Here is a 22,604-nt window from a genome sequence, read left to right as displayed (position 1 = left end):
CCAAAATTTGTGACGTGGCTCCCCCCTTCAAAAATTATTGCCCACCCCTAATCTAGATCATCCCTATCAGATGTTTATCTAACCTGCCCTTAAAAATGTTGAGGGATGGAGATTCCACAAACCCCCTAGGCAATTTATTCCAGTGTTTAAGCCCATTGCTTATTGTCCTATTGTCAGAGACCAAGAAGAACAATTTTTCTCTCTTCTCCTTGTAACACCCTTTTAGATACAGGCAGTCCCCGGGTTACATACAAGATAGGGACTGTAGGTTTGTTCTTAAGTTGAATCTGTATGTAAGTCGGAACTGGCGTCAGCCGCTGCTGAAACTGATCAGTTTCAACCGCGGCTGAATCTGGATGCCAGTTCTGACTTACATACAGATTCAACTTAAGAAACCCAGGCGTCCCTAAGTCAGCTGCTGCTAAAACTGATCAGCGGCTGATTCCAGGAAGCCTGGGGCAGAGCAACTCTGCCTCGGGCTTCCTGTAGTCAGCCGTGGGCCAGTTTCAGCAGCGGCTGACTTGGGGACGCCTGGGGCAGAGCAGCTGGGGTGCTGCTGGGTTGCTCCAGTAGCACGGCTCCTCGGCGCTACGGACCTGGGAGACGCAGAGCAAAGCCACAGAGCACGCGGGCAGCGGGACAGTCCAGGCGCGCCATGGCTGTCCCACTGCTGGCGTGCTCCGAGGCTTTGCTCCCCATCTCCCTGGTCTGCTTGTCAGATCAGGGAGATGGGGAGCAAAGCCGCGGAGCACGCCCGCAGCGGGACAGCCCGGGCGCGCTTGAGCTGTCCCCCTGCGGGCGTGCTCCAAGGCTTTGCTCCTGTCCCCCTGGTCTGCTGGGGGGGGGTCCAGCGGCTTTGCTGGACCCCCCCGGCAGACCAGGGAGACCGGGAGAAGCTTTTCTCGCCCTGGAGGACACGGGTGGCGACCCGCCGCCCGTGAGCTCCAGGGCGAGAAAAGCCCCGTTCGTAAGTGCGGATCCAACGTAAATTGGGGACTGCCTGTACTTGAAAACTGCTATTCTGCCCATATATTTATGCTGGATTTCGAGCAGCAGTGGTTTTGGTAATTGTGAATGCTGCCATCTACTGGTGAATTAAAGGTTGGGTGATGCAAGCATTGCACACTAATCCTGATCAAGTTTAAGATTTTCCTGGGATTGAGGATACCAGCCTGGAGCACCCTTTGCTCCTTTTTCCTCTCTTCAGCAGTGAAGTCTGCAAAGCTCACAGCATCATTTGCCATGCACTGGTGCGTAGCTTCTGGCAGGCTTTCCTTTGATGCCACCCCTCTCCCTCTGCATTGAAATCAGCCTCTGCCAGGAGCCAAGGAGCTTTGCTCTTACACAGCTCACATGCAGAGCCAGGCTGAGAAGCTTCTGGCTCACCAGTGCAAACAGAGGAAGAAATAACATCTGTCCAAAGCAGCCAGCTGTTGCTTCATTTTTAAGACCCCTGACCTCCATTTATCACTGGGCTTCTGTGTTGCTTGTAGAAGTTCAACTGTTTATCAGCAGCAACACGGAGCGCTGGCCGGTCACTGTTATTACAGAGTGGTCTCCAAACCATGAATAGGGTGGGATGCTGTGAAACAGAGACCATAATATCATGGTAAGTGCTCTTACACCTAAGAACGTGGAAGGCAGCAGGGAGGGGTTAGAGCTCCACCTCTGTGCTCCCTTATTAGTGCTAGCTTCAAAGAGAAATGGAGCAAGTGTCATAATGACTAAAAAGGTTCAGAGCTGAAGCCAATTTATAAGGAAAGTATTAAACACTAGGGCTACGTCCACACTGCCATGTGCTTTTGCGCAAGGGTTCTTGCACAAGAACCTGCCAGTGTAGACATAGCCTAGGCACAGGCATTTCATGCTCCTCTTTTTTATAGAGTGGATGGCACCATAATGTTAGAAACGACTATGCTGTGGGGGAGGAGGTGCAGCTGCTCATGCCTGTGCTAAGCCTTGCCAGTTAGCAGCAGCTGAGAGGATAGATTTGTTACCATGCTTAATACACACAGGTAAGAGCCAGAAGAGAAGAAATAGCACATCTGCTAACACGAGCTTTTAAAGGAACAGCTGTTACTCCGGACAATGAATGAACTAAGCTTTATTTAACCTTGCCTTGCAGGCACCATTGAATCGGACAGTCTTCCAACTTTTCTTTCTTACTAACAAGGGGGGAACTGGCTGGGAGGAAAGTCAGGGGATTTGGATCAGGCTGACAAACAGCATCACACAGTGAAGAGCAGCTGCCACACCAGTGATGGCTTTGGCCCAATTTTTTAGATACCTGCTCAAAAAAAAAAAATTAGAACTTTGATCATTCTCCATTTTTAAAGTCAAATGTGGATGGGTTTTATTATGAGTAGAAAGTGCTTAGTACAATAAATAAGGGCTTTGTTTATGCACCAGTAGAGATGTTTGCCTATACAAGGAAAGGAAGTAGGTGCTGATTACGTCATCTACAATGTCACAAACTGTCTCAATGTTAGCAGCTGCAGAACAAAGTTCCCTCTCTGGCTATCAGTTTTGGGAAGGAGGACTAAAAGCTGTTTTTTCCCCCACTTACTAATTACAAGCGAGACCCAGGTATTAGGACCTGCTGACTCAAGCTAGGTTAGCAGTTTCATTTTTGATCAGAGCTACTGTAAGTGAAAATAACTTGTTTTAGCTTTTGAGCCATTCAAGGGTACTGCTGTGAGTAGCAGCTGCAGGCTGGGGATAGCACAGTGCTTACTGTAGGCCAGATCCAGGCAGCTGTGCCACGCCACACTGCCAGCACAGAGCTGTCCAAACGTCTACAGCACTGATCCCAGTGTAGAGATCTTCAGGCACAGTAGCGGTGATTATGCAACCCCCATCTCTACCATCAGCCAGAGGGACAGCAGCCCTCCCTTGAGGGTGCAGAATCTCCACCTGCCATTATCAACCCCTTGAAGCCACTGGTAAAATGTAGAGCATGTCAGGCTCCTTTCACAGATGCCAGAAAACGAGCCGACGACAAACAGCACAGACGATAAAGCTGTCCTGACACTGCCTCTCCTGTGTAGCCCAGTGTGAACCCCAGCCAAGGACTTAGGTGCTCGTGTTCCCTCAAACTCCAGCTCTCAACGTGCTGCCCAGTTCTCTACAGTATATGACTGTTTAGCATTAATATGCAAAGATTAACCCCTAGTGCTTTGATCTGTGTCACTCTTTCAAAGCGTGGACAATACTGGCCACTACAGGGCTGTTTCAAGTAGCCACAGTTCTGTGTCCTCTTCAACTGCAGAAGCATTTTCCTCTTAAATATTACGGGCAGTGAAACACTCCCTTTTTGGCAGTAAAGCAACGTCTGGCAGCTTCCACAATGCTGCTGCAGGGACACTTAGGGCTCGTCTACACTGGCCCCTTTTCCGAAAGGGGCATGGTAATTTTTGAGATCGTAATAGGGAAATCCGCAGGGGATTTAAATATCCCCCGCGGCATTTAAATAAAAATGTCCGCCGCTTTTTTCCAGCTGTTAGAAAAGCCGGAAAAGAGCGTCTACACTGGCCCCGATCCTCCGGAAAAAGCGCCCTTTTCCGGAGGATCTTATTCCTACTTCAAAGTATTCCTATTCAAAGTAGGAATAAGATCCTCCGGAAAAGGGCGCTTTTTCCGGAGGATCAGGGCCAGTGTAGACGCTCTTTTCCGGCTTTTCTAAAAGCCGGAAAAAAGCGGCGGACATTTTTATTTAAATGCCGCGGGGGATATTTAAATCCCCCGCAGATTTCCCTATTACGATCTCAAAAATTACCATGCCCCTTCCGGAAAAGGGGCCAGTGTAGACGTAGCCTTAACTTACTCGTTCAGTCTCATGTAATGATCTTTCCATCACTAGGAGTATCTTAGCTTAACGCCTTCCCCTAAGGAGCAGTCTGGATTTTGTTTGGAACAGGCTCTGAGGCCTTGTCTACGCTACCGCGAGCCATCAACCTAAATTCTGCAACGTGAATAACGTAGCTGAAGTTGGTGTATTTAGGTCTGCTTACCCCGGTGAGGAGACCACAGTAAGCAAGTTGGCAGCTGATGCTCTCCTTTTGAGAATTTTTGTTTTGGTGGTGCACCGGCGTTGACAGCAAGTCAGTGTATGGGGTCTCAATCAAGCCCTGTGGATGGATCACTGCCCATCGTGAAGACATGCTCTGATGGCCATATCAAGCAGAGCACTTTTGAAAAACTTTCCACAGGGGCAAAGCATCTCTAAAACGTTGTCAGTTTCAGGCTTTACATCACCAGCTGCCATTGCTCAGCCACCACCTCTTTACTCTACCCTATGTTCCATCCAGAAAATGCCCTCAGCACTTCGGTAGGATTACAATCTTCCATGTAAACAGGAATTTTGTAGCGATGAAGACCATACAGCTCCTCTCCACACTGGATGCAGCACATGAGTAAAAATGAGAGTTAACGTTTCTCCAACAGATGATCCATTTCTACAGAATCCTTGGCGCTCCGTCTGAAAGGGGAAGGAATAGTGCTTGGCCTGTCCTGCAGTCCTAGGATCACTCGGGATCTTTAGACCTACACTGCCAGGAGGGTGTTAGAACAGTGTTGTTCAACCTTTTTTTTAATTTTATTTTTTTATAAACTACCCCTTTTTCAAAATAAATAAATAAATTATAAGTACCCCCAGTACCTACAGTTTTCAGACACACAAATTTTTTTTTCTACTATTGCAACACATTTGTTTAAACAACTTAATCGTAGCCAGCAGACAATGACATTTTTGGGTGTAAAAAGTACAAAAAATAATAAAGCACTGTAAAATTAACACAAAAATTCAGTTTTCTCCAAATTTCAGTTGTGCTGACATACCCCCCCAGATGTCTCTCGAGTACTCCTAAGGGTACTCATACCACTGGTTGAGAAACATTGTGGCTACATCTAGGCTATAAGCCTCTTTGGAAAGAGAGCATCTAGACTACAAGCAGATTTTTCAAAAAAGCGAGCCGCTTTTTTGAGAGAGAGTCTAGATGCTGTTTTTCAAAAAAGCACAGTTTGCATTCAATAGCATCTTTTTTCGAAAGAGTACTTTAGAAAAAGGCATTATTCCTCGTAGAATGAGGTTTACTGCTATCGAAAAAACTGCCGAATTCTTTCGATTTACTTTCAAAAGAATGCAACTGCAGTCTAGACCCAGGTGAAGTTTTTTTTTTTTTTTAAAAAGGCTACTTTTTTCGACAAAACCCTGTAGTCTAGACACACCCTGTGTTAGAACACACTGCACTTCTATTGTGATCTCCAAGCACTTCACCATGGTACAGGAGGGCTGGCAGATTTGCCAGGTCCCTGAGCAAGGTGCATGTGGGGGGTAGGGGAGGGGGACAGCTCCACACTCCCAGAAGGGCAAGGCCTGAGTGGGGGAAGGGGCAGGGCTAGGGCAGCCAGCCCTCAGCACTGCCCAGAACAGACCACATTGCCCCACATCCTCCCAGCCCTCAGAGTTTCCTGGAGCATGGTGCTCTGACAGCAATTAAAGGGCTCAGGATTTTGGCCCTTTTGAATCACCAGGCCCTGAACCAAATGACCCCTCTGCCCTCCCCTCCCTCTTTGGCGGGCCTGCCACGGTAGAATAGCAACACAAGCTGTCTCCCTAGTTATAAAATGGGAATCGACTCAGCCCGTGCTGCTCCCTTCTACAAGTGCTGCCTTAGCAATCATGGATATGAACAGTGAACACATGGTCCTGCCAAGAGGACAGTGGGGATCTAGCTAATGCAACTCCCCAAGAAAAGCCAGGAGCTGAGACTGTCCCTGCTCTGGCTTAGGGCACTGGTGCATGAAAGAGGAATCAATATACTGAGCCTTGCTAAGCAGTTCTGTCCCACAGACACAAGTCCCCTTGCTTGAGTAAGTCCCACTAAAGAGCATCATTGTAGTCGACAGAGTCCAAGTGCGACTGCGATGCTGGGGGTCGTACTGCTGAAGCCAGCTGCTCCTTAGAAGTGTTCGTCTAGGCAGGGTCCTGGCAGAAGGAAACTTGGCCTCTCACCACCGCCATCAGCTGCATACAAATGAGACCCCCACAAACACATAGGCAGCAGGCAGGCAACTTGAGTGCACGTGTATTTATTGTAACACATTCTCAGCACAGTGTAATACAGGAGCACGGGAGCGTAATTACAACCTGCACAGCATCCTCTAGACAACACGGACACAAGACACAACATGCAGCCCTAGAGGCTCCGGCAATAGATTCAGCGCTGGCTACAGCAGCGAACAAACCCACCTTAAAACACTGAGCAATCCAACAGTGGCTCATTCTCCAACACCCCTCCCTGCTTTCCTGGCTGGGCGTAGACAAGGATCCCGGCAACCAAGACAGTAAAAGAAAGACGTTGAACAATGTACAGGGTTATTCCCTCCCTCCCCCGACTTGCTGTTTGCAGCAAACATTTGGTCTAAAAAAATGTGAAGGCCTCATTTCAGAAACTCCCTCCCCCACACCTAGTTTTACTTCCCTGCAGTGAGACAAACAGCAGCCCCTCCCGCCCTCGTTCATCATCTGCGCTAGGAGAGCGTGTGGGCTTCCCATGAGGTCCCAGCTACCTCAGGAGTCAGGCTGCACCAAGGCCAGCTTGAGGCAGTGATTTCCTTCCATTCCCACCACCGACACCACAGTGAGCATGCAGCATGGCTCTCCTCGGAGGCACCCACAAGGCTGGGCCAGGCGCACCTTGGCCTAGCCAGATGAGCCATGCCAGCCTCACTCTGCCCTGCCCTCACTTGAGGGTTTCCAGAGCCCTTCCCAGAGTCAGGCGGGAGTTTGGAGCCACCTCTCTGGTTTCAATCAGTAATTCTGAAAAGCTGAGACATAAAAATGGTGTTTGCCATTCTCCATCCATCCCACACCCAGCCCCCTCCACCCCCACTCCCCCTGCTTGGAGGCTGCATGAGCAGCAGGAGGTGGGGGTGCAAGGAATTACTATTCGTTAAATGAGCCACTGTACACACCAAATAGGATCTGCCCTGAAAAGCTAGAAGCAGCTCAGTGCTGCTTTGCACGCAGGTGTATGAGGTTCAAGTCGCAGACAGAGATGCCATCCCCTAGCTGGGGACATCTCGGCCAGGTGCCTTCCCCAGCAGGACTGGAGAAGATTCAGTGAATCAAAAGGGACATTTCAATGCAGGTGGGTTAATACCTGGCTTCTTGCAGCGAATGGCTTGGCTCAGAGGTTCTCCCCCACTCTCAGCAGGCCCTTTCCCTTCTCCTCAGGACCACGGATCAGGCCGGGACTGTGCAGGGGTGTTGTGAGAGTGGAATATGCAGAGATTACATTTTGCGACAAGGAGACAGAGGTGGGGGGAACCCAGAACTGGCCAGTCCAGCCTCAGCAGCTTGGAGTCTGACTGTGCCATGCCTTTGATTTTAAGCAACTCAGAACAGAGTCTGCAAGCCTGGTACTTGTCCACTATTCCAAGGAAGTTGCACAAATGCAAATGGCCCAGGGGAAGGCCAGGACGAAGCTGCTACTAGTCAGGCTTCCAGCTTTGTTCACCAAGAATGTGCAGAACAGATGAGCACAGACGTCGGCAGCACTGGGCCACACCTACTTAGCTGACAGTGGAAGAGAAACGGTCTCTCGAGAAGGTTTCTCAGGTGTAATTGGGCTGCAAGAACTAGAAAAAGAGCAAAACTCAAAACATTTGTCCCCTGTGCCCCAGCAGAACAAATCGAAGGCTACAGCCCTTGTGGCTGGAACCAGCTTCAAATGAACAGGGTTTCTCTAGTCACACCATTACTCACTGTGAACAAAACAAAGTTTCTTCTTTATACTTTGGAGCTCCAAAAAGTGCTCAGAACTGCTCCCGAGGAGCAAGACCTATGAAGTTAGAGCCAAGCACAACCTGCAAAGGAGCAGAGATTCAACTCACTGAAGGCAGACTTGGGCTGCTCTTGAGAGCAGAGAGGGGCTCGGGCCAAACGTCCTTCCACTGAAGTTTTGTTTGGAGACAGTCTCCCCCCCACAGCTTTATGCCCCGAGGCTGTGCAGGAAGTGGGTTATGGTAAGGTTCTTCTGGCCAGCAGCATCCTTACAGCCAAGCCTAGAGTCTGCATGAGGTTTTACATTGTTATACAGGGACAATGGAGCAAGCACATCCTCACTGGGGCACCTCCACACCCAGAAAGGAAATCTATTTCTCTGCGGTGGACTGTGCCCCTTGGTCTTCAGTCCAACGATCCCCCACATTTCCAGACACGCGGGGCTGCCATGGCGTACCTCCACCATTTGGTCCAGCACGGCTCACACCGCCCGCGTCTCCGCCTCTATCTTCTGCTCCCCGTGCAGGCTCTCCAGCTCCTGCACCTGCGCTACGTTCTGACGCACAGAGATCTCTGGACCGCCTCCATACAGCGTGTTCAAGTAAATCCACGTCTCCTCGGAAATTTGCCCATAATCGGCTCCTGAAAAGCACAGCAGCAGCAACAGTGAAATGCAAGCGGGCCCCAGCTTACAGCATAGTCGGTGCTCCTCCTGCATGCGAGGGAGGATGGTGGAGATGCCTAGAGACTAGGGATGTAAAATCCCAGTTAATCCATTAACTGTGAACTGAATAAACAGGATTCTGCTCCCAGCCCCCACCTGTGCATAGGACTGCTGCTGCTGGCCCGGCTCCTGCTCCCCACACCCTGCGCAAATGAGCCAGCTCTTAACCCCTGCGGGGCTGCTCCCAGGTGCTAATTAACAAGTACCTGGTAAGCATCACCCAATAAGGGGGTGATGCTTACTAGGTAACCGGTTACTCATTCACATCCTTCCTAGAGGCACAGAGAGAAGAAGAAAGAAGCGCAGCTTTCACCACCCTGAGTCAAAACCAGCGGGACCCAGAGAAGGAGGCGAGAGACAGGCAAGCCCAGAGAGGGATCGGCAGATTTGGGAGTCGGCACAAGGATCTCAGCCAACCATCTTGCTTTGCACGGACAATCAATGACAGAAATGGAAGAGAAGTTCCCAGGCCCCTTGCCTATGGGACCAGTCCTACAAAGACACAGACATATGGGGTGGACCTAGCACGAGCCTTACCCTGCTTCACCTGCACGTGGCCACCTCCTTTTGAGAGTGCAATCTTGCTGTTGTCAATCGGTCCGGGAGGCTCTGTAAGAAAGGATGGAGGGTGGATCAGGAGCCAGGTTCCTGCTTCTCCCACTCTGCTTGCCCTCCACTGCTAGTGTGAACAGCTGGAAGCCCAGTTGGGGCTTGGGGAGGAGAGAGAAGAGGACTGGGCCCCAACGACCACAATAAACATAACAGAAAGAGCTTTTGCTTGTATATGACGGAAATCAAATCCAGAGGTACTCAGCAGTGGCTGATGCTGGCTGACGTCCAGGAGAGCGACTGCCCAAGAGCTCCAGAGATCTAACAAGCCCATGACTACCTGGCAGAGGGGAAGTGTTGTTTTAATGCTATCTGCTGCAGAAGGCACTAGCCACGGAACAAGCCTGAAACACCAAACCTCAAAGAACAGTAACGGTCTGGCACCAGCCCAGGCAGCATCTCTCATTCAGCCTGGACTTGTAAAAAGCGAGGGGAACGCAGGGCTGTAGGAAACGGGAAACTGAGAGGCCAGCAGCAGCTCCATGGGACTGGGTGTGTCTGCGCTGGTGCACTCCAGGTCCCCCAAGACACTGACTTGCCCTTCCACTACAGGGACAACAGATGAAGAGCTGGTGGAGTGTAGCTACTTCACATGCACTGAATTGGCACCACTCGTGCTGTAAAAAGCTGTTAATGGCGGGAGATCTACAGCAGCGCTGAACACTGAGCATGTGGATGTGGCCAAGGCTTCCAAGTTCCCTTCCTGAGGCCTAGCTCCCCCCTGCTCCCCCAGCCAGGCAGTGTACCCACGTCAACCCAACAGCTCCTGGACGGAAGAGAGCAGCACTTTGTCACCTTGCATTGAGCCCCCGGGTGAGGGGTGGCCCTGATCCATCGCTCCTGGAGGCCTAAAGGAGTGCCCTGCCCTGAGAGAATTTGGAGGGAGGCAGGTGGGCAGCATGGTCTTGTGGCCAAAGCCGAGGCCTGAGAGTCAGAACTGCTGATTCTCTACTGCTGACCCCGTGTTGGCTTAGATGACACGACCTCCCTGGGCTTCCTTTGCCCTGTGTATCACGCGGGGATTGCAACTCGCCTGCTTCCGAGCCTCCGGTGAAAAGCGGCGCGAATGCAGAACAGTGTTCTAGCGCACGGCAGTGACACGGCGTCCCCCAGGCAGGACACGTCCCCCACAGAAAGGGAGAGTCAAGTCTGGATTTCTCCAAAATATCCCACTAGCCTTTCAGCACGTGACAGGACCCAACCCTGACTGGAGGAAACTCACAGGGTATGTCTACACTGCAGCGTAAGCCCCAAGGTTCAAACCTCCCCCCCTTCCTTGTACCCACAACTTGCACTAACTCCGGGCTGGGTCCCAGGACCCTATGGGGTGGGGAGGGTCTGAGCCAGAGTCAAGCTGGGGCCCAAGCCCTCTTGCTTTGGACTCAGGCCTGCACAATACAGCGTAGATTCGAGCCCCACGCTGGGACCCAGGGTCAAACGATCCCTCACCTGGGGTTACAAATGAGCATGGAGGTTCCAGCCCTGAAGGGACGAACTCAGGGTCTGGTCCCTTGAGTTGTAGGAACCGTGGCTCACGCTGCAGCGCAGACGTCCCCTGGCTTTTCCTCGCCACTTTGCCACCTTTAGAGACTGGCACAAGCTGGCAGTACATGCCAACATGGCGGGTGGTGCTTCCAGGGGCCATTGTCATGCGGTTCCATCCTTACCATCTCGGGGGCTGGATTTTCAACCCCCTCCCCTGCCTTCCAGTTCCTTTTCCTGTAAATCGCTCTCTTGTTATGCTCTCTGGGAAACAGACAGTACATGCCAGCCTGGTTTTGGGGGGGGGGGGAGGGTCGTTTACAGGCCGGGCCGGGCGAACACGTATACATCAACAAGCAAGCGTGGGCCACACGTTACACCCCTCCTCTAGCAGGTTCGAGTCTTCAAGCTCCTCACCATTGTCCTTCCCCTTGACGAAAGCCTCCCACTCCCGGAACCACTGCATGCTGATACAGTAGATGACGCTGGGCGACTCTTCAGCCTGGAATGCCTTGTTCAGCTGGAGGCCAAGGAACAGGGGAAGGGAAATATTCAGTCACTGTGGTTTGCAATCAGGCATTCCACGGCGGGTCAGAGAAACCTCACCCCTCGCCAGGACTACTCAGTTACACCCCAGCTCTCCCACCAGCCCCTGCCTCCCTCACCACCACCACAGTCACCTGCTCCCACTCGCTCTGAACTCTCACGATCCCACACAGCCTCACCACAACTGTCGCACGTGCGTCAGGGACCCCAGAGCTGAATCGTCATGCCCTAATGCCAGGCTTCTCCGGGGACTCCAGGGGAGAGATCTCTGCCACCCTGCTGTGGGGAAGTCTCTTGTGCCCCCAGCCCTCGGGTCCCTCCTCTAACTCCTTCCCACACGCACCTTAATGAAGGTGTCGATCTCAATCCTCCTGCGTTTGGCCAGGGCCTCGATCTCCACCTGGCAGACTGAGCACACGTACAGATGGTTCACGGCAGGGCCGCCCCCAAACCTGAGCCCAGGACAAGAAGGAAAGAGGGACTGAGCACGGGGCTGGCACAGAAGAGCCCTGAGCCCTGTGTGTAAATAGGGTGGGGGTGGATTCTTACACTGCTCTCTGTATCCTGGGGAAGCAGAGATGGCAGCGGCTGGTTATTTTAAGGCGGGGGGGTGCAACCTTTTTGCATTCGCGACCCCCGGACTCAATAAAAGGGGTCCGAAAAAATGTTTAAGAAAAAAAAAGTGGCCCCTTTAATTGCCACTCCACTCCTGCCACTTCCCCTACCCCCAGCACCGAGCTGGGAAAAGAACATTCTAGCTGGCCCGGATCAAAGTGTTGTGACCCTCCCGGAGAACAGCCCACGGGTTGTGCACCGCTGTTTTAAGGAGTGCCACTGCCTCTGCCCTATAGGACCTAGGTCCAAACGGTCCCACCTCGGATCCCTGGGATAATGGGTTTGCTGCCCATCTGTGGGTGCTCTCACCTTACACACTATCAGGCTCCAGCTCTCCAGGGGGAAATCCCCCCACCTCGGGATTCAGCGGTCAGGAAATATACAATTCTACAACTGCACAGGTGCCTTAGAGGGAAGCACCCTGTCTGGCCAATGCAAGAGGCAGGATCCCAGACTTTATGGCTCAGGCAGGGCACGTCTACATAGTTCTCAACCATATCGGCACTGTGCTTGTTCCAAAGCCCTGTGGGATGAGGAGGAAACCAGCTTCACTCACCTGTTATAGAGATAGTCCCACACAGTCTGGGGCAGAATCACCACCAGGTCATCAATGTAGTGGTATTTATTGGGAGGGATCCCTGCAAACCAGAGCGAGTGGCAGCATTAGACGGGGTACTGAACAAGGAACAGTGTCCTCCCCTACAATGGAGGAAGAGGAGAAATCGATGGCAGGTATCGCTCAGTTAGCCAAGGGGTGAGGAATGGGGCAAAGAAAGGAAGGAGACAACGGGTGGGGGCAGAGCTCTCTCACTGGGGGACCCTCAGCTTGATTTAAGGCAGCTGGACCCCTGAGGTCAGACCCTGCTCCTACACACTGGCATTTGCAGAATTCGTGGTCTGACTAGAGCAGGGCTACTCAGCAAATGGCCCACAGGGCACACGTGGCCCACAGCCTGTTTGTTTGTGGCCTGCAGTGCAGTTTGGGTGTACACAGGGCTCGACACACGGCCCGCGGGTGTGGTCCTTTGGACACGGCCACCACTGGGAACATGCTCCACAGCGGCGAGGCATCTCCCAGGCAGGGTGAGCACTGAAAGACGCAAGCAGAGGGGCTGTCTGGAACAGACGGGTAGAGGGTGTCGGTGTTTCTAGCCTCCAGGGAGGAGGGGCCGGGAGCACTGGGGCATTGTGGGAAGTGCTATGCCCATCAGTGTGAAAGAAGCTATTTGCATATATATGCAACCATGGCCCTTGGCATGCATTGTATCATTGCAGCCCCCGGGGCTTCCAAAGCTGAGTAGTCCTGGACTAGAGGGCTATAAAGGCTCTTAGGGGGAAGGCCAGACCGAGCTTTTACCAATCTGCAAGGGTTCCCAATACCACCTCACCCCTCCCACCACGCACTCAACACCCGCCCTGCTACCTTTGCTAACTCTGTAGTAAATGGCAGCAGATGCTTGCAGCTAAAGAGCCAATAACCTGCTACGCTCCTCCAGCTGCCCGTACTGCTTCCACTGGGACACTGCCCTATTGCTCAAGAGTTTGTCCCCTACCCCCATTAGCTTTCTAAGTGTAGGTGTGAAAACAACTGATGAAGTGAAGCCAGTTTCCCAGCCCAGCACGTCCCTCCCGGCCTTTGATCAGCCGGACAATGTTCTAACTGTCCCATTCCTGAGTGCGCCAGAGTCTCTGCCCATGAGGCAGACTCTTCTGCAGCACACGACACTGGGAAGGGAGCAGGGCTTTTATCAGGGTGCGTCAAGGTGTCGGCCAAAGCTGCAGCTGGAAACTTCCCGCTGCGGCGTGAAGGCTATTAGTCCTAATGCAGAAGGCCAGGCAACGCTCCCAAAAGCGGTGGCCGTTCCCCTCACCTCCGTGTGCGCACAGGAACGTGTGGTTGGTAATGGGACCAGGCTCTGCAAAAGTGTTGAATTTGTTGAGCCACTCTCGGGAGATATAGAACTGGAGCAAGCAGGGTTCCTTCATGGTGGCGAGGGACACAACCTTTTGTCGCTCCCGCACGGCCTCCTCACTGCTCTTCCTGCAGGGGGAAAGGAGGGAAGCAAAGCAGTCTCTGGCATCTGACCCGCGATTTACTAACAGCCTGGACAGAGCTCTCCAGGCCAGGTACCCGCTCACCTGTAGAACAGGACATAGGCCTCTGCGTTCTGGACCACCGTCTCGTGGACCTCAGTGACATACTGATCATCAAACTCATACCACTGGCCATTGATCACGTTCTGGCAGTACGCGATGTAGTGCCCACCTGTGACAGAGGGAACGGAGCAGCACTGAGAGCCCCCGGCAGGCCTGGAATGGCGTTGGTGACAAAGCCGAGATTGATCCTGGCCTGCTGGCCCGGCAAAGGGAAAAGCTGTGTGTTGTGGTGGGCCTGCCGGGAGGGAGGAGCTCTGGCACTGTCGCTTTGGAAGGCTGCTGCAGGCCCATGGCCCATTTCCACGGATCCAGTTCTGCCCTCCTTTGCTGAACGAATGGAAGCCCTGCTATGGGCCTCCCTGGGAAATGCGTCTGACCCAGCGTGGTGGGGGTGAGGGCTACTTCACAGGCAACAGGGAAGGAGGAGGAGACAAGAAGAAATCTGAAGAGGTTTCAAACAGGATCGGAGTTTCACTGGGAAACCCTGCGAGAACATGCAGATTGGACAGCATCAAAGCCAGCCCCGCTACAAAACATGCTGGCACGTTACATGCAGCGCCCGAGGAAGGTCAAAGTGAAAACCTCGTGCCCTGGCACTGCCAAAAGACCATGAGCAGGGTGTGGTGCCCAGAGCTTCAGGCTATTTTCAGACCAATCTCGTTTCCAAGCATTTCAGGAATGGCAATGTCAGGAAGGGCCAACTTACTGCCTGCTGTGCCGTGATGGCAGATGACGGACAAGAGATCGTAGGTGGTGATCTGGGAGACACATTCCTTGGCCAGGAAGGGGCGAAGGTCCAGCCCTTCCAGAGGGAAGGAGACATGGCTGTTGATTTTGAAGGAATACATAACCTCATGCCGGAACCGTTTCAAGTGGATGCACAGGATCTAGGAAACCAGAGGGAGATGGCAAAAAAGCACAGAATGTTTCCAGGGATACCCAAACCAAATACAATTTCCTCTCTGGACTCCCTGATCTCTACGTGAATTTCCTGACACTATGGGTTCTGGAACCTGGTTAAGGATTGGGCCAAAAGAAATCTGATGAGGTTCAACAAGGACAAGTGTAGAGTCCTGCACTTGGGACAGAAGAATCCCAAGCATTGTTACTGGTGGGGGAACAAATGGCTAAGCAGCAGTTCTGCAGAAAAGGACCTGGGGATTACAGTGAATGAGAAAGTCAACAGTGTGACCTTGTAGCCAAGAAGGCTAATGGCATATTAGGTTGCATTAGGAGGAGCATTGCCAGCAGATCCAGGGATGTCATTATTCCCCTTTATTTGGCTCTGGTGAGGCCACATCTGGAGTATTGTGTCCAGTTCTGGGCCCCACACTACAAAAAGGATGTGGTCGCATTGGAGAGGGTCCAACGGAGGGCAACCAAAATGATTAGGGGGCTGGAGCACATGACCTACGAGGAGAGACTGAGGGATTTGGGTTTGTTTAGTCTGCAGAAGCGAAGAGTGAGGGGGGATTTGATAGCAGCCTTCAACTTCCTGAAGGGAGGTTCCAAAGAGGATGGAGAAAAGCTGTTCACAGTAGTGACAGATGGCAGAACAAAGAGCAATGGTCTCAAGCTACAGTGGGGGAGGTCCAGGTTGGATATTAGGAAAAACTATTTCACTAGGAGGGTGGCGAAGCACTGGAATGGGTTACCTAGGGAGGGGGTGGAATCTCCATCCCTAGAGGTTTTTAAGTCTCGGCTTGACAAAGCCCTGGCTGGGTTGATTTAGTTGGGATTGGTCCTGCCTTGGGCAGGGGGCTGGACTTGATGGCCTCCTGAGGTCTCTTCCAGCTCTATGAGTCTATGATTTTAAGGTGCTGATGGCCTATCAGTCAAAGGTCACCAGGTCCTTTCTTATCTACTTACAAACAGGACTTTGCTTAAGGCAAAATAAATAAAATGTTATTTGCAAATCTCAGTTCAGCAACTCGTCCCTCCATTCCCCGCCCCCGCAAACACTGGCAACCAAGGGAGATGGGAAACGACCCACCTCGACTCACCTCAGGTAACCGCAGAACTTTGCAGTACTTCACGCCGTTCCGCAGTCTAAGAGAAAAAGAGGCGAGTCCGCCATGAGCACTAAGGACAGAGAACCCCATGCTAAGCTGGGAAGGTCACATTCGGACCCAAATCCTTTGAACTCCATGGCAAAGGTGGAATGGACTTCAGTGAGAGCAGCCTCCCACCATTCACCAGAACATGGGCCACTGCCTCACCTCGCCATTCTCCTACAATTCTCCTCAGTCTCTCCTCAGTGCCCCCAATTCACTCCCCTCCTTTTTTGCTTTTCCAGAGCTGCCACTTCTCCTCCCACTAGTATCCAGCCACTCCGAACTAGGCCTTTCAAAGTAATTTTCAACCAGAACTCAACACCTCCCAGTTTAGCGGGCTGGTTAGCAAAGGGGACATTCGGCCACCGGGGCGGGAGAGGACAGTCAGTTGAATCGGAGAGAAGAGGTTAGTGGAAAAGCACAACATGGAGGACACGGACTTACTTTTTACACCGTTCACAGCTGTACATGTTGTCCCCTGTCGAGGGAAAAGAAAGGTATTGCGACGTTACTGACAGCAGGAAGCTCGGGGCTGCAGTCCCAATGAGGAAACAAACTCTCCTTCCACATGGGGAAGCCAGCTAACGTGCCTGCCTCGCAGAAGTAAAGTAGACCTGGGCAGAACCTCTCTGCCGCCTCCCGGCACGGCACAGGCGGCAGCCAGCCACCACGCATGCAACGCAGCACTGCCTACCAAGGTGGAAGGGAACCCACTTAGCCCTCCCAAGAGTGGTTAGCGTGTGGCTGGAGAGGCCTCTTCTCCCCACAGTTAAAGCAGGGATGGGTGGAAAGAGGCTCAAAAACTTCCTTTCTACTCCTCAAATTAACACGGGCAAACTGCGTTCAGCCCCTCCGCTCCCCATCCCCAGGCTAACACCACAGGAGCCTGCTCTGCAGAGACACCTGCACAGCCTCCTTCTGCCTCCTTGGGGAGGGCTCCTGGCAGGGAACCTGCTACACCAGCGATGGGCAACCTAGGCTGGCGAGTGGGCCGCACGAGTGGCCCTTCATCTCAATGGGCCGCAAAAGGGGTATAACTAGGACCGTCTCCCAGAACTGGGTCGTTTTGGCAACTGCGCTTATGTGCTGAGAATTTGCAGGGGCTGCCGACTGAACCGGAGCAGCGCTTGGACTGGATGCAGAGGGAGCACTTGGCTGTGAGCAGTCAGCACACACCTCACTTCACATGCCCTGGCTCTGCGTGTGCCACTTCTGTAATACTGGTAGGAAAAAATGACACGGATGGAAACCAGCAGAATCCAGCACCCCCGTGTGTGGGCAACGGTAACAAAATGTCTCACAGGCCACGCACAGAAGCCAGGCAGGCCGCAGGTTGCCCACCGCTGTGCTACACAAACACAGAATGCAAGGCTTGCTCTCCTCGGCTTCTGGTGTGACTGGGGTTACCCAGACTCCTCAGCTGGGTATGCAGAGCTGGGGCAGGCTCCTTGTAACACTTCCGCACTGCAGCACTCACCCCGCACAGAACCCCTTGGGACCAGGTCCCTGGGAAATGTCTAAAGCATCCACAGCCTGGGTTTCGGAGCACTCCCTGCTACATGGATCAGGTCCAAAAGCTCTAGCATACCGTGCGGGCCCCTGCTGCTGCAGCCAGCACAGCCTGGCTACTAGGCCCAATGGCCCATTTATCATCCTTGAATACAACAGAGAGAGGAGCCAGAGCAAATGTCACGAATCCAACCAACCAGGCAGTTTACTAGCGACCACCACAACACCCTGCAAGTAATGCAGGAAACAAGCAGCGCAACCTCACCCCGCGCGGGCACAGCTGAGCCTGCCAACCCCAACTTGTTCTTCCGGCCCAGGAAAGTCCTTGCCTAGACTAGCCCCAGGCTAAGGCCTCTCACCGCACACAAAGGGGACGACAATCTTGTCTGTTTGCTGAGCCCACCATGCCCTGGCTCCAAACCGGAAGCCCAGCCCCTGAGTAGCTGGTGAATACTCATTCCTGCCCCAGCGCTGCCAATTCAGGAGTGCAGCTCCCAGCTAGACCCTGCCAGCAGCTTCGATTTGCTCTAGCAATGCACCTGGGAGGGTTATTGACAGCTCCCTCGGGGCAAACAAAGACAACATATGCCAGCCCTTCCCAAGCTCACCTTTCAACTCATCGGCAGCAAAAAAGGCAGCAAGACAGTCCTCCAGCGTGACCACAGGACCCCAAAACCAGCTGGGGATACAGGACACCACAAACCTGCAGAAGGCCGGGGTCATGCAAGAAAAAGAGATGCAACTCTTACTGGTGAGCTATACACTTTGCTTCTAAAGTTCCCCATTGTAATCACAGATGTTGTACAGTCAGGCCATTATTACTGAACACGGTTGATATATTTAACACAACTGAAACTAAAAATATGTTTTGTTGAACTAAACGAAGAGGAGGTTAGCACAGCTGTGGAGACGGATTCCTGGCTAGGCACCTTCATTTTCTGCAACGACTCTATTATGCAATGATGTCCAATATTTGTTTCTCTCTCCTCCACTTCCCTCTGTAAAGAATCCTGAGCATGTAACGTCACGTGCAAACCCAAGGAGGGAGAAAAACTGCATAAGGAGGCCCAAGGGAAACACACCTCCTGATGTACTCCATGATGAAAGCAATCCAACCCTGCGAGGAGTAGTTGTCCCCGCATGCTCCTGGCTTAGCTGGCACATTTTGGTAAATGGCGGAGTGCAGCTTGGCCAAGTCCTCCTTCCCAGGGATTGGCAGAGACAGGTCCTGGAACGTCTCCACTGTCGTGGATACCTGAAGACATGCAAAAAAGGGCTCCTAGCGCATGCAAAGGAGCAGATACCCAGCCCAGAACGTTTAGCATCACTTGGGCCCGGTTTCCTAGCGGAGAGGAAGTGCTGCTGACAGTAGTATGCCATTTTCAGCACTGCCAGTGGGAAGAGCCCGCCCCAGCCCCAGCCACGCTCTGACACATTGCTGAAATGATTTGATCTCGTCTACACTAGGATTAATCCTCACTCCCAAATGGCCACAGGGGCGTGCACATTCCCACTCCTAACCTCTTCATCTTCCCAAAAGCTAGGGTGCTGAGTTCTCCATAGAAAGCCCCCCGACCCCGCCCTGTCCAGCTCCCTCTATTTTGTTGGTTCCCTCACCGCATTTCCCCCTTTACTGTGGTCAGCTCTCTGGTCAGACATGTACAATGGCTAAGCTAACTGAATGACACAGGATCAAGAGTCTGTATGGCACATACTCAATGACTTAGAATATTCCTATGCCTGGCAGGTTTCACACACGCGCAGTCATTTTCGTAGGGCCCTAGCACCCCAGAATATTTGGGACCAGCTCTGTTTCCCAACAAGAATTTGTTTAAACAAGCAGACCTTGCTGTTTTATTACTTGATTAAAAGCAGTAAGGAGACGCACTCTGTCGCACGTGAGGCATTGCACCAGGCTGAGAATGGAGCCATCAAAGATGTCAGAAATAACACTGCGGTAACGAAGCTCTTTCTTCTTCTTCCCAGAAGCCAGCACCTGGGCTGAAAAGAGACACGTAGCCCCATCACCGGCAAGCTCTCTCACATAGCTTGGGCAGAGTCCTGCCGTCAAGCCAGGGGTAGGTCTCACCAAGAGCACAGCATGAGACACGTGTGTTTGCACATGCTTAGAAACCGACGGCCTGTCTCAGTCGGTAGTTCTGAACTTAAGCTTACACTAAGAACATCCTTGTGGCCGGTGAGAGCAGGAAGCTGGGTGTAACAGTCTGCACCGATGTAACGCACCAAGAATTGTGCCTCTGGAGGTGCTGTCTTTGTCTCCATCCTTCTCTAACACTGGCTCACAAGGACACGATGGGGCCAGGCCGCATTCTTGACATCTTTATTTTCTGTAGCACTTTCTTCATCCCTTTTTGGATTACCCCTCCCTCCTGGGATATTACGACTTTTCCCCTCTAGCCATCACCCAGATTTTCTCCATGCATTTCTTGACTCACAGAATGCAGCCACCGGCAGAACGTGGTTGTTTTGTTTAAACAACAAACCAACCCCACAGAATGCTTTTTATCGGGCTAGAATATGTGCGTCTGGGTGCTGCCCTGCCTCTCTGGCTGAGGTCAGCCAACTTGGGAAGGAATGTTCTTACTGAACAGCTGCAGGGCCAGTGGCGGGGACACAAGCCCACTGTGTTTATGGGCTGTGGAAGGAGCCTGCGTTTGGCTTTGTGATTTTTTTTAAATAAAGCAGAAGGCAGCCAGGGTTCAACTTTTTAACCTCACAACAGTCACACACTAGAGGAATCCTTTTAACTTCAGTCCTGCATAAGAACGGCCATATTGGGTCAGACCAAAGGTCCATCTAACCCAGTATCCTGTCTGCTGACAGTGGCCAATACCAGATGCCTCAGAGGGAGGGAACACAACTGGTAATCTTCACGTTATCCCTCTCCTTTCACCCATTTACAGAGAAACAGAGGCTAGGGACACCATTTCTACCCATCCTGGCTAACAGCCATTGATGGACCTAACCTCCACAAATCTATCTAGCTCTTTTTTGAACCCTGTTTAAGTCCTAGTCTTCACCACATCCTCTGGCAAGGAGTTCCACAGGTTGACTGTGCGCTGAGTGAAGAAAAACCTCCCTTTTGTTTGTTTTGAACTTGCTGCCTATTAATTTCGTTTGGTGACCCCTAGTTCTTTTAATTTGGGAATAAGTAAATAACTTTTCCTTATTCACTTTTTTCCACACGTCATGATTTTATAGATTTCTATCATATCCCCCTTTAGTCTCCTCTTTTCTAAGGTGAAAAATCCAAGTCTTTTTAATCTCAATTCATATGGGACCCATTCCAAATCCCTAATAAATTTTGTTGCCCTTTTCTGAACCTTTTCCAATGCCAATATATCTTTTCTGAGACAAGGCGAACACATCTGTATGCAGTATTCAAGATGTGGGCAAACAATGGTTTTCTATAGAAGCAATAAGATAGTCGGTTTTATTCTCTACCCCTTTTTTAATGATTCCTAACATTCTGTTTGCTTTTTTGACTGCGACTGCATATTGAGTGGATGTTTTCAGAGAACTCTCTCTTCAACAGTCAGGTCTTTACCAGTAATGCTACCCTACAGTGCCTTGCCCGCATGTGCTGTGAAGTAGGGCTGTCAAGTGATTAAAAAATTTAATCATGATTAATTGCGCGATTAATCGCGTGCGCCTCCCCTCTGAAATGAGCGGCAGTGTTTCAACGGGGCAGCGCTGCATGGAGCCCGGGATCAGCAGGAGTCCCCAGCTGACCCTGAGCTCTATGCAGCACTGCCCCTTGGAAGCGTCGCAGCATTGTTTCCAAGGGGCAGCGCATTAGGAGCCTGGGATCAGCTGGAAACTCCAGCTGATCCCTGGCTCTGCTATTACCAAGCCCCTTTGAAGCACTGGAGCGGCACTTCAAAGGGACAGCACAGCATTAGCGCCTGTGATTAACATGTTAAAAAAATTAACGCGTTAATCCTGCCCTGTGTTAATCGCAGGTGTTAATGCAGGTCAACTGACAGCCCTACTGTGAAGCTTAAGACTGAAGGCCTGGGCTGCCCTCTCGCTTCAATGCAGAGTAGCCCAGGAATTCCCACAATCATTAGCACCGTGATACAGTCAAGAGACCCTTTCTAAAAGGTTTCCGGATGAATTTGGATAGGAAGACACATCTCTGTCCAAAACACACAGCCATGCTGAGACGTGCTCTCATGTATTTCCTAACTGGTTTAGTAGGACTCAGCATATTGATGGACTGTCAGCCACCTGTACCTCCCGTTTCTCCTCCCCCTCCTGCACAATTGCCCCATTCTCTTCATGCCCACCTCGGCCACAGGGCTGCAGTAGTTTCCCGTCTACCCTACCTTTTTTCAGCACATAGGAGGGTCCCAGTCGCACAGGACTGGAGCGAGGGGGGCTGCTAGACAGCTTGCAGTGCATCTCCTGGTGAGCTGGGCTGCAGGGGCGCGAGGAGCAGCGCACATAGGCATCGTTGTCTGGCTCTGTGTGGGAAGAGAGCATACCGGAGGAACATCAAGCGTGCCACCCAAACTGGACACCAATGAGCGCTGGCAGAAGACTAGCCTCTGAATCAGCACAACAAAGTCTTCCATGTTTGGGGAATTTCGTGTTCCCAGGCCAGCTCCACTCCACTGAGGACCTGATACCTGAGGAATTCAATCGGATACCACAAGAGAGATGGGGAACGCTGCCAGACAGAATGAAACAATTCAAGCCACCTTTAGGTCTGTTCCAAATCAAGAAGCTCATTCTCATACAATGGATATTGACAAATGCTCCCACATCTGCCAGCATTCCTCTGTCTCTGTGGCCCACAGGGCTGAAGGCTGGGTCACTGTCTTGGAATCGAAGCACGGAAGAGTCACATCTGGAGCACAGCCTTTCAATGCCAACTGTTCTGCAGAACCACATGGAATTTCTCCATGCTCCTACTCCACCGCTTAAAAATATTTGTAAAATGTTTACTGAGCAGCACTAACAAAGCTTTCTGTTTCCCTGTGATGGAGTGAGTGTGTACCCACACAGGCAATGAAAGGGTTAACCTGGGCCTGAGACACCAATCAACCCACTTGGCTGCACCTCAAGTGGAGCCATGCCCCATTCAAGAGGAGCCCCT

General features: G+C 51.9%; 1 protein-coding gene across 6 annotated transcripts in view; it reads right to left on the bottom strand.

Annotated features, from left to right (window-relative positions):
- Positions 1 to 6,074: 6,074 nt before the first annotated feature.
- Positions 6,075 to 22,604, bottom strand: part of USP20 (ubiquitin specific peptidase 20) — a 46,639-nt gene continuing 30,109 nt past the window's right edge. For 3 of the 6 annotated variants that reach the window (XM_006128340.3, XM_006128342.4, XM_075905254.1), the window contains exons 12-25: positions 21,832 to 21,969; positions 19,344 to 19,483; positions 18,565 to 18,737; positions 18,091 to 18,185; positions 16,418 to 16,451; positions 15,923 to 15,968; positions 14,626 to 14,806; positions 13,902 to 14,028; positions 13,634 to 13,803; positions 12,319 to 12,400; positions 11,491 to 11,599; positions 11,019 to 11,121; positions 9,048 to 9,119; positions 6,075 to 8,428 (exon numbers count right to left, since the gene is read on the bottom strand). In XM_006128340.3, coding sequence (XP_006128402.1) covers positions 8,268 to 8,428; positions 9,048 to 9,119; positions 11,019 to 11,121; positions 11,491 to 11,599; positions 12,319 to 12,400; positions 13,634 to 13,803; positions 13,902 to 14,028; positions 14,626 to 14,806; positions 15,923 to 15,968; positions 16,418 to 16,451; positions 18,091 to 18,185; positions 18,565 to 18,737; positions 19,344 to 19,483; positions 21,832 to 21,969 — 1,631 coding nt within the window. In that variant the 3' untranslated portion in view covers positions 6,075 to 8,267. Of the gene's footprint in view, positions 8,429 to 9,047; positions 9,120 to 11,018; positions 11,122 to 11,490; positions 11,600 to 12,318; positions 12,462 to 13,633; positions 13,804 to 13,901; positions 14,029 to 14,625; positions 14,807 to 15,922; positions 15,969 to 16,417; positions 16,452 to 18,090; positions 18,186 to 18,564; positions 18,738 to 19,343; positions 19,484 to 21,831; positions 21,970 to 22,604 lie in introns of those variants that run through there. The other 3 variants (XM_014576176.2, XM_006128343.3, XR_003090373.2) reach the window with 3 other exon arrangements.

Source organism: Pelodiscus sinensis, chromosome 22 (genome assembly GCF_049634645.1).
Source record: "Pelodiscus sinensis isolate JC-2024 chromosome 22, ASM4963464v1, whole genome shotgun sequence".
NCBI lineage: Eukaryota > Metazoa > Chordata > Testudines > Trionychidae > Pelodiscus > Pelodiscus sinensis.
The sequence above is the reverse complement of the archived record's forward strand: the minus strand, read 5'-3'. Positions and strand labels throughout refer to the sequence as shown.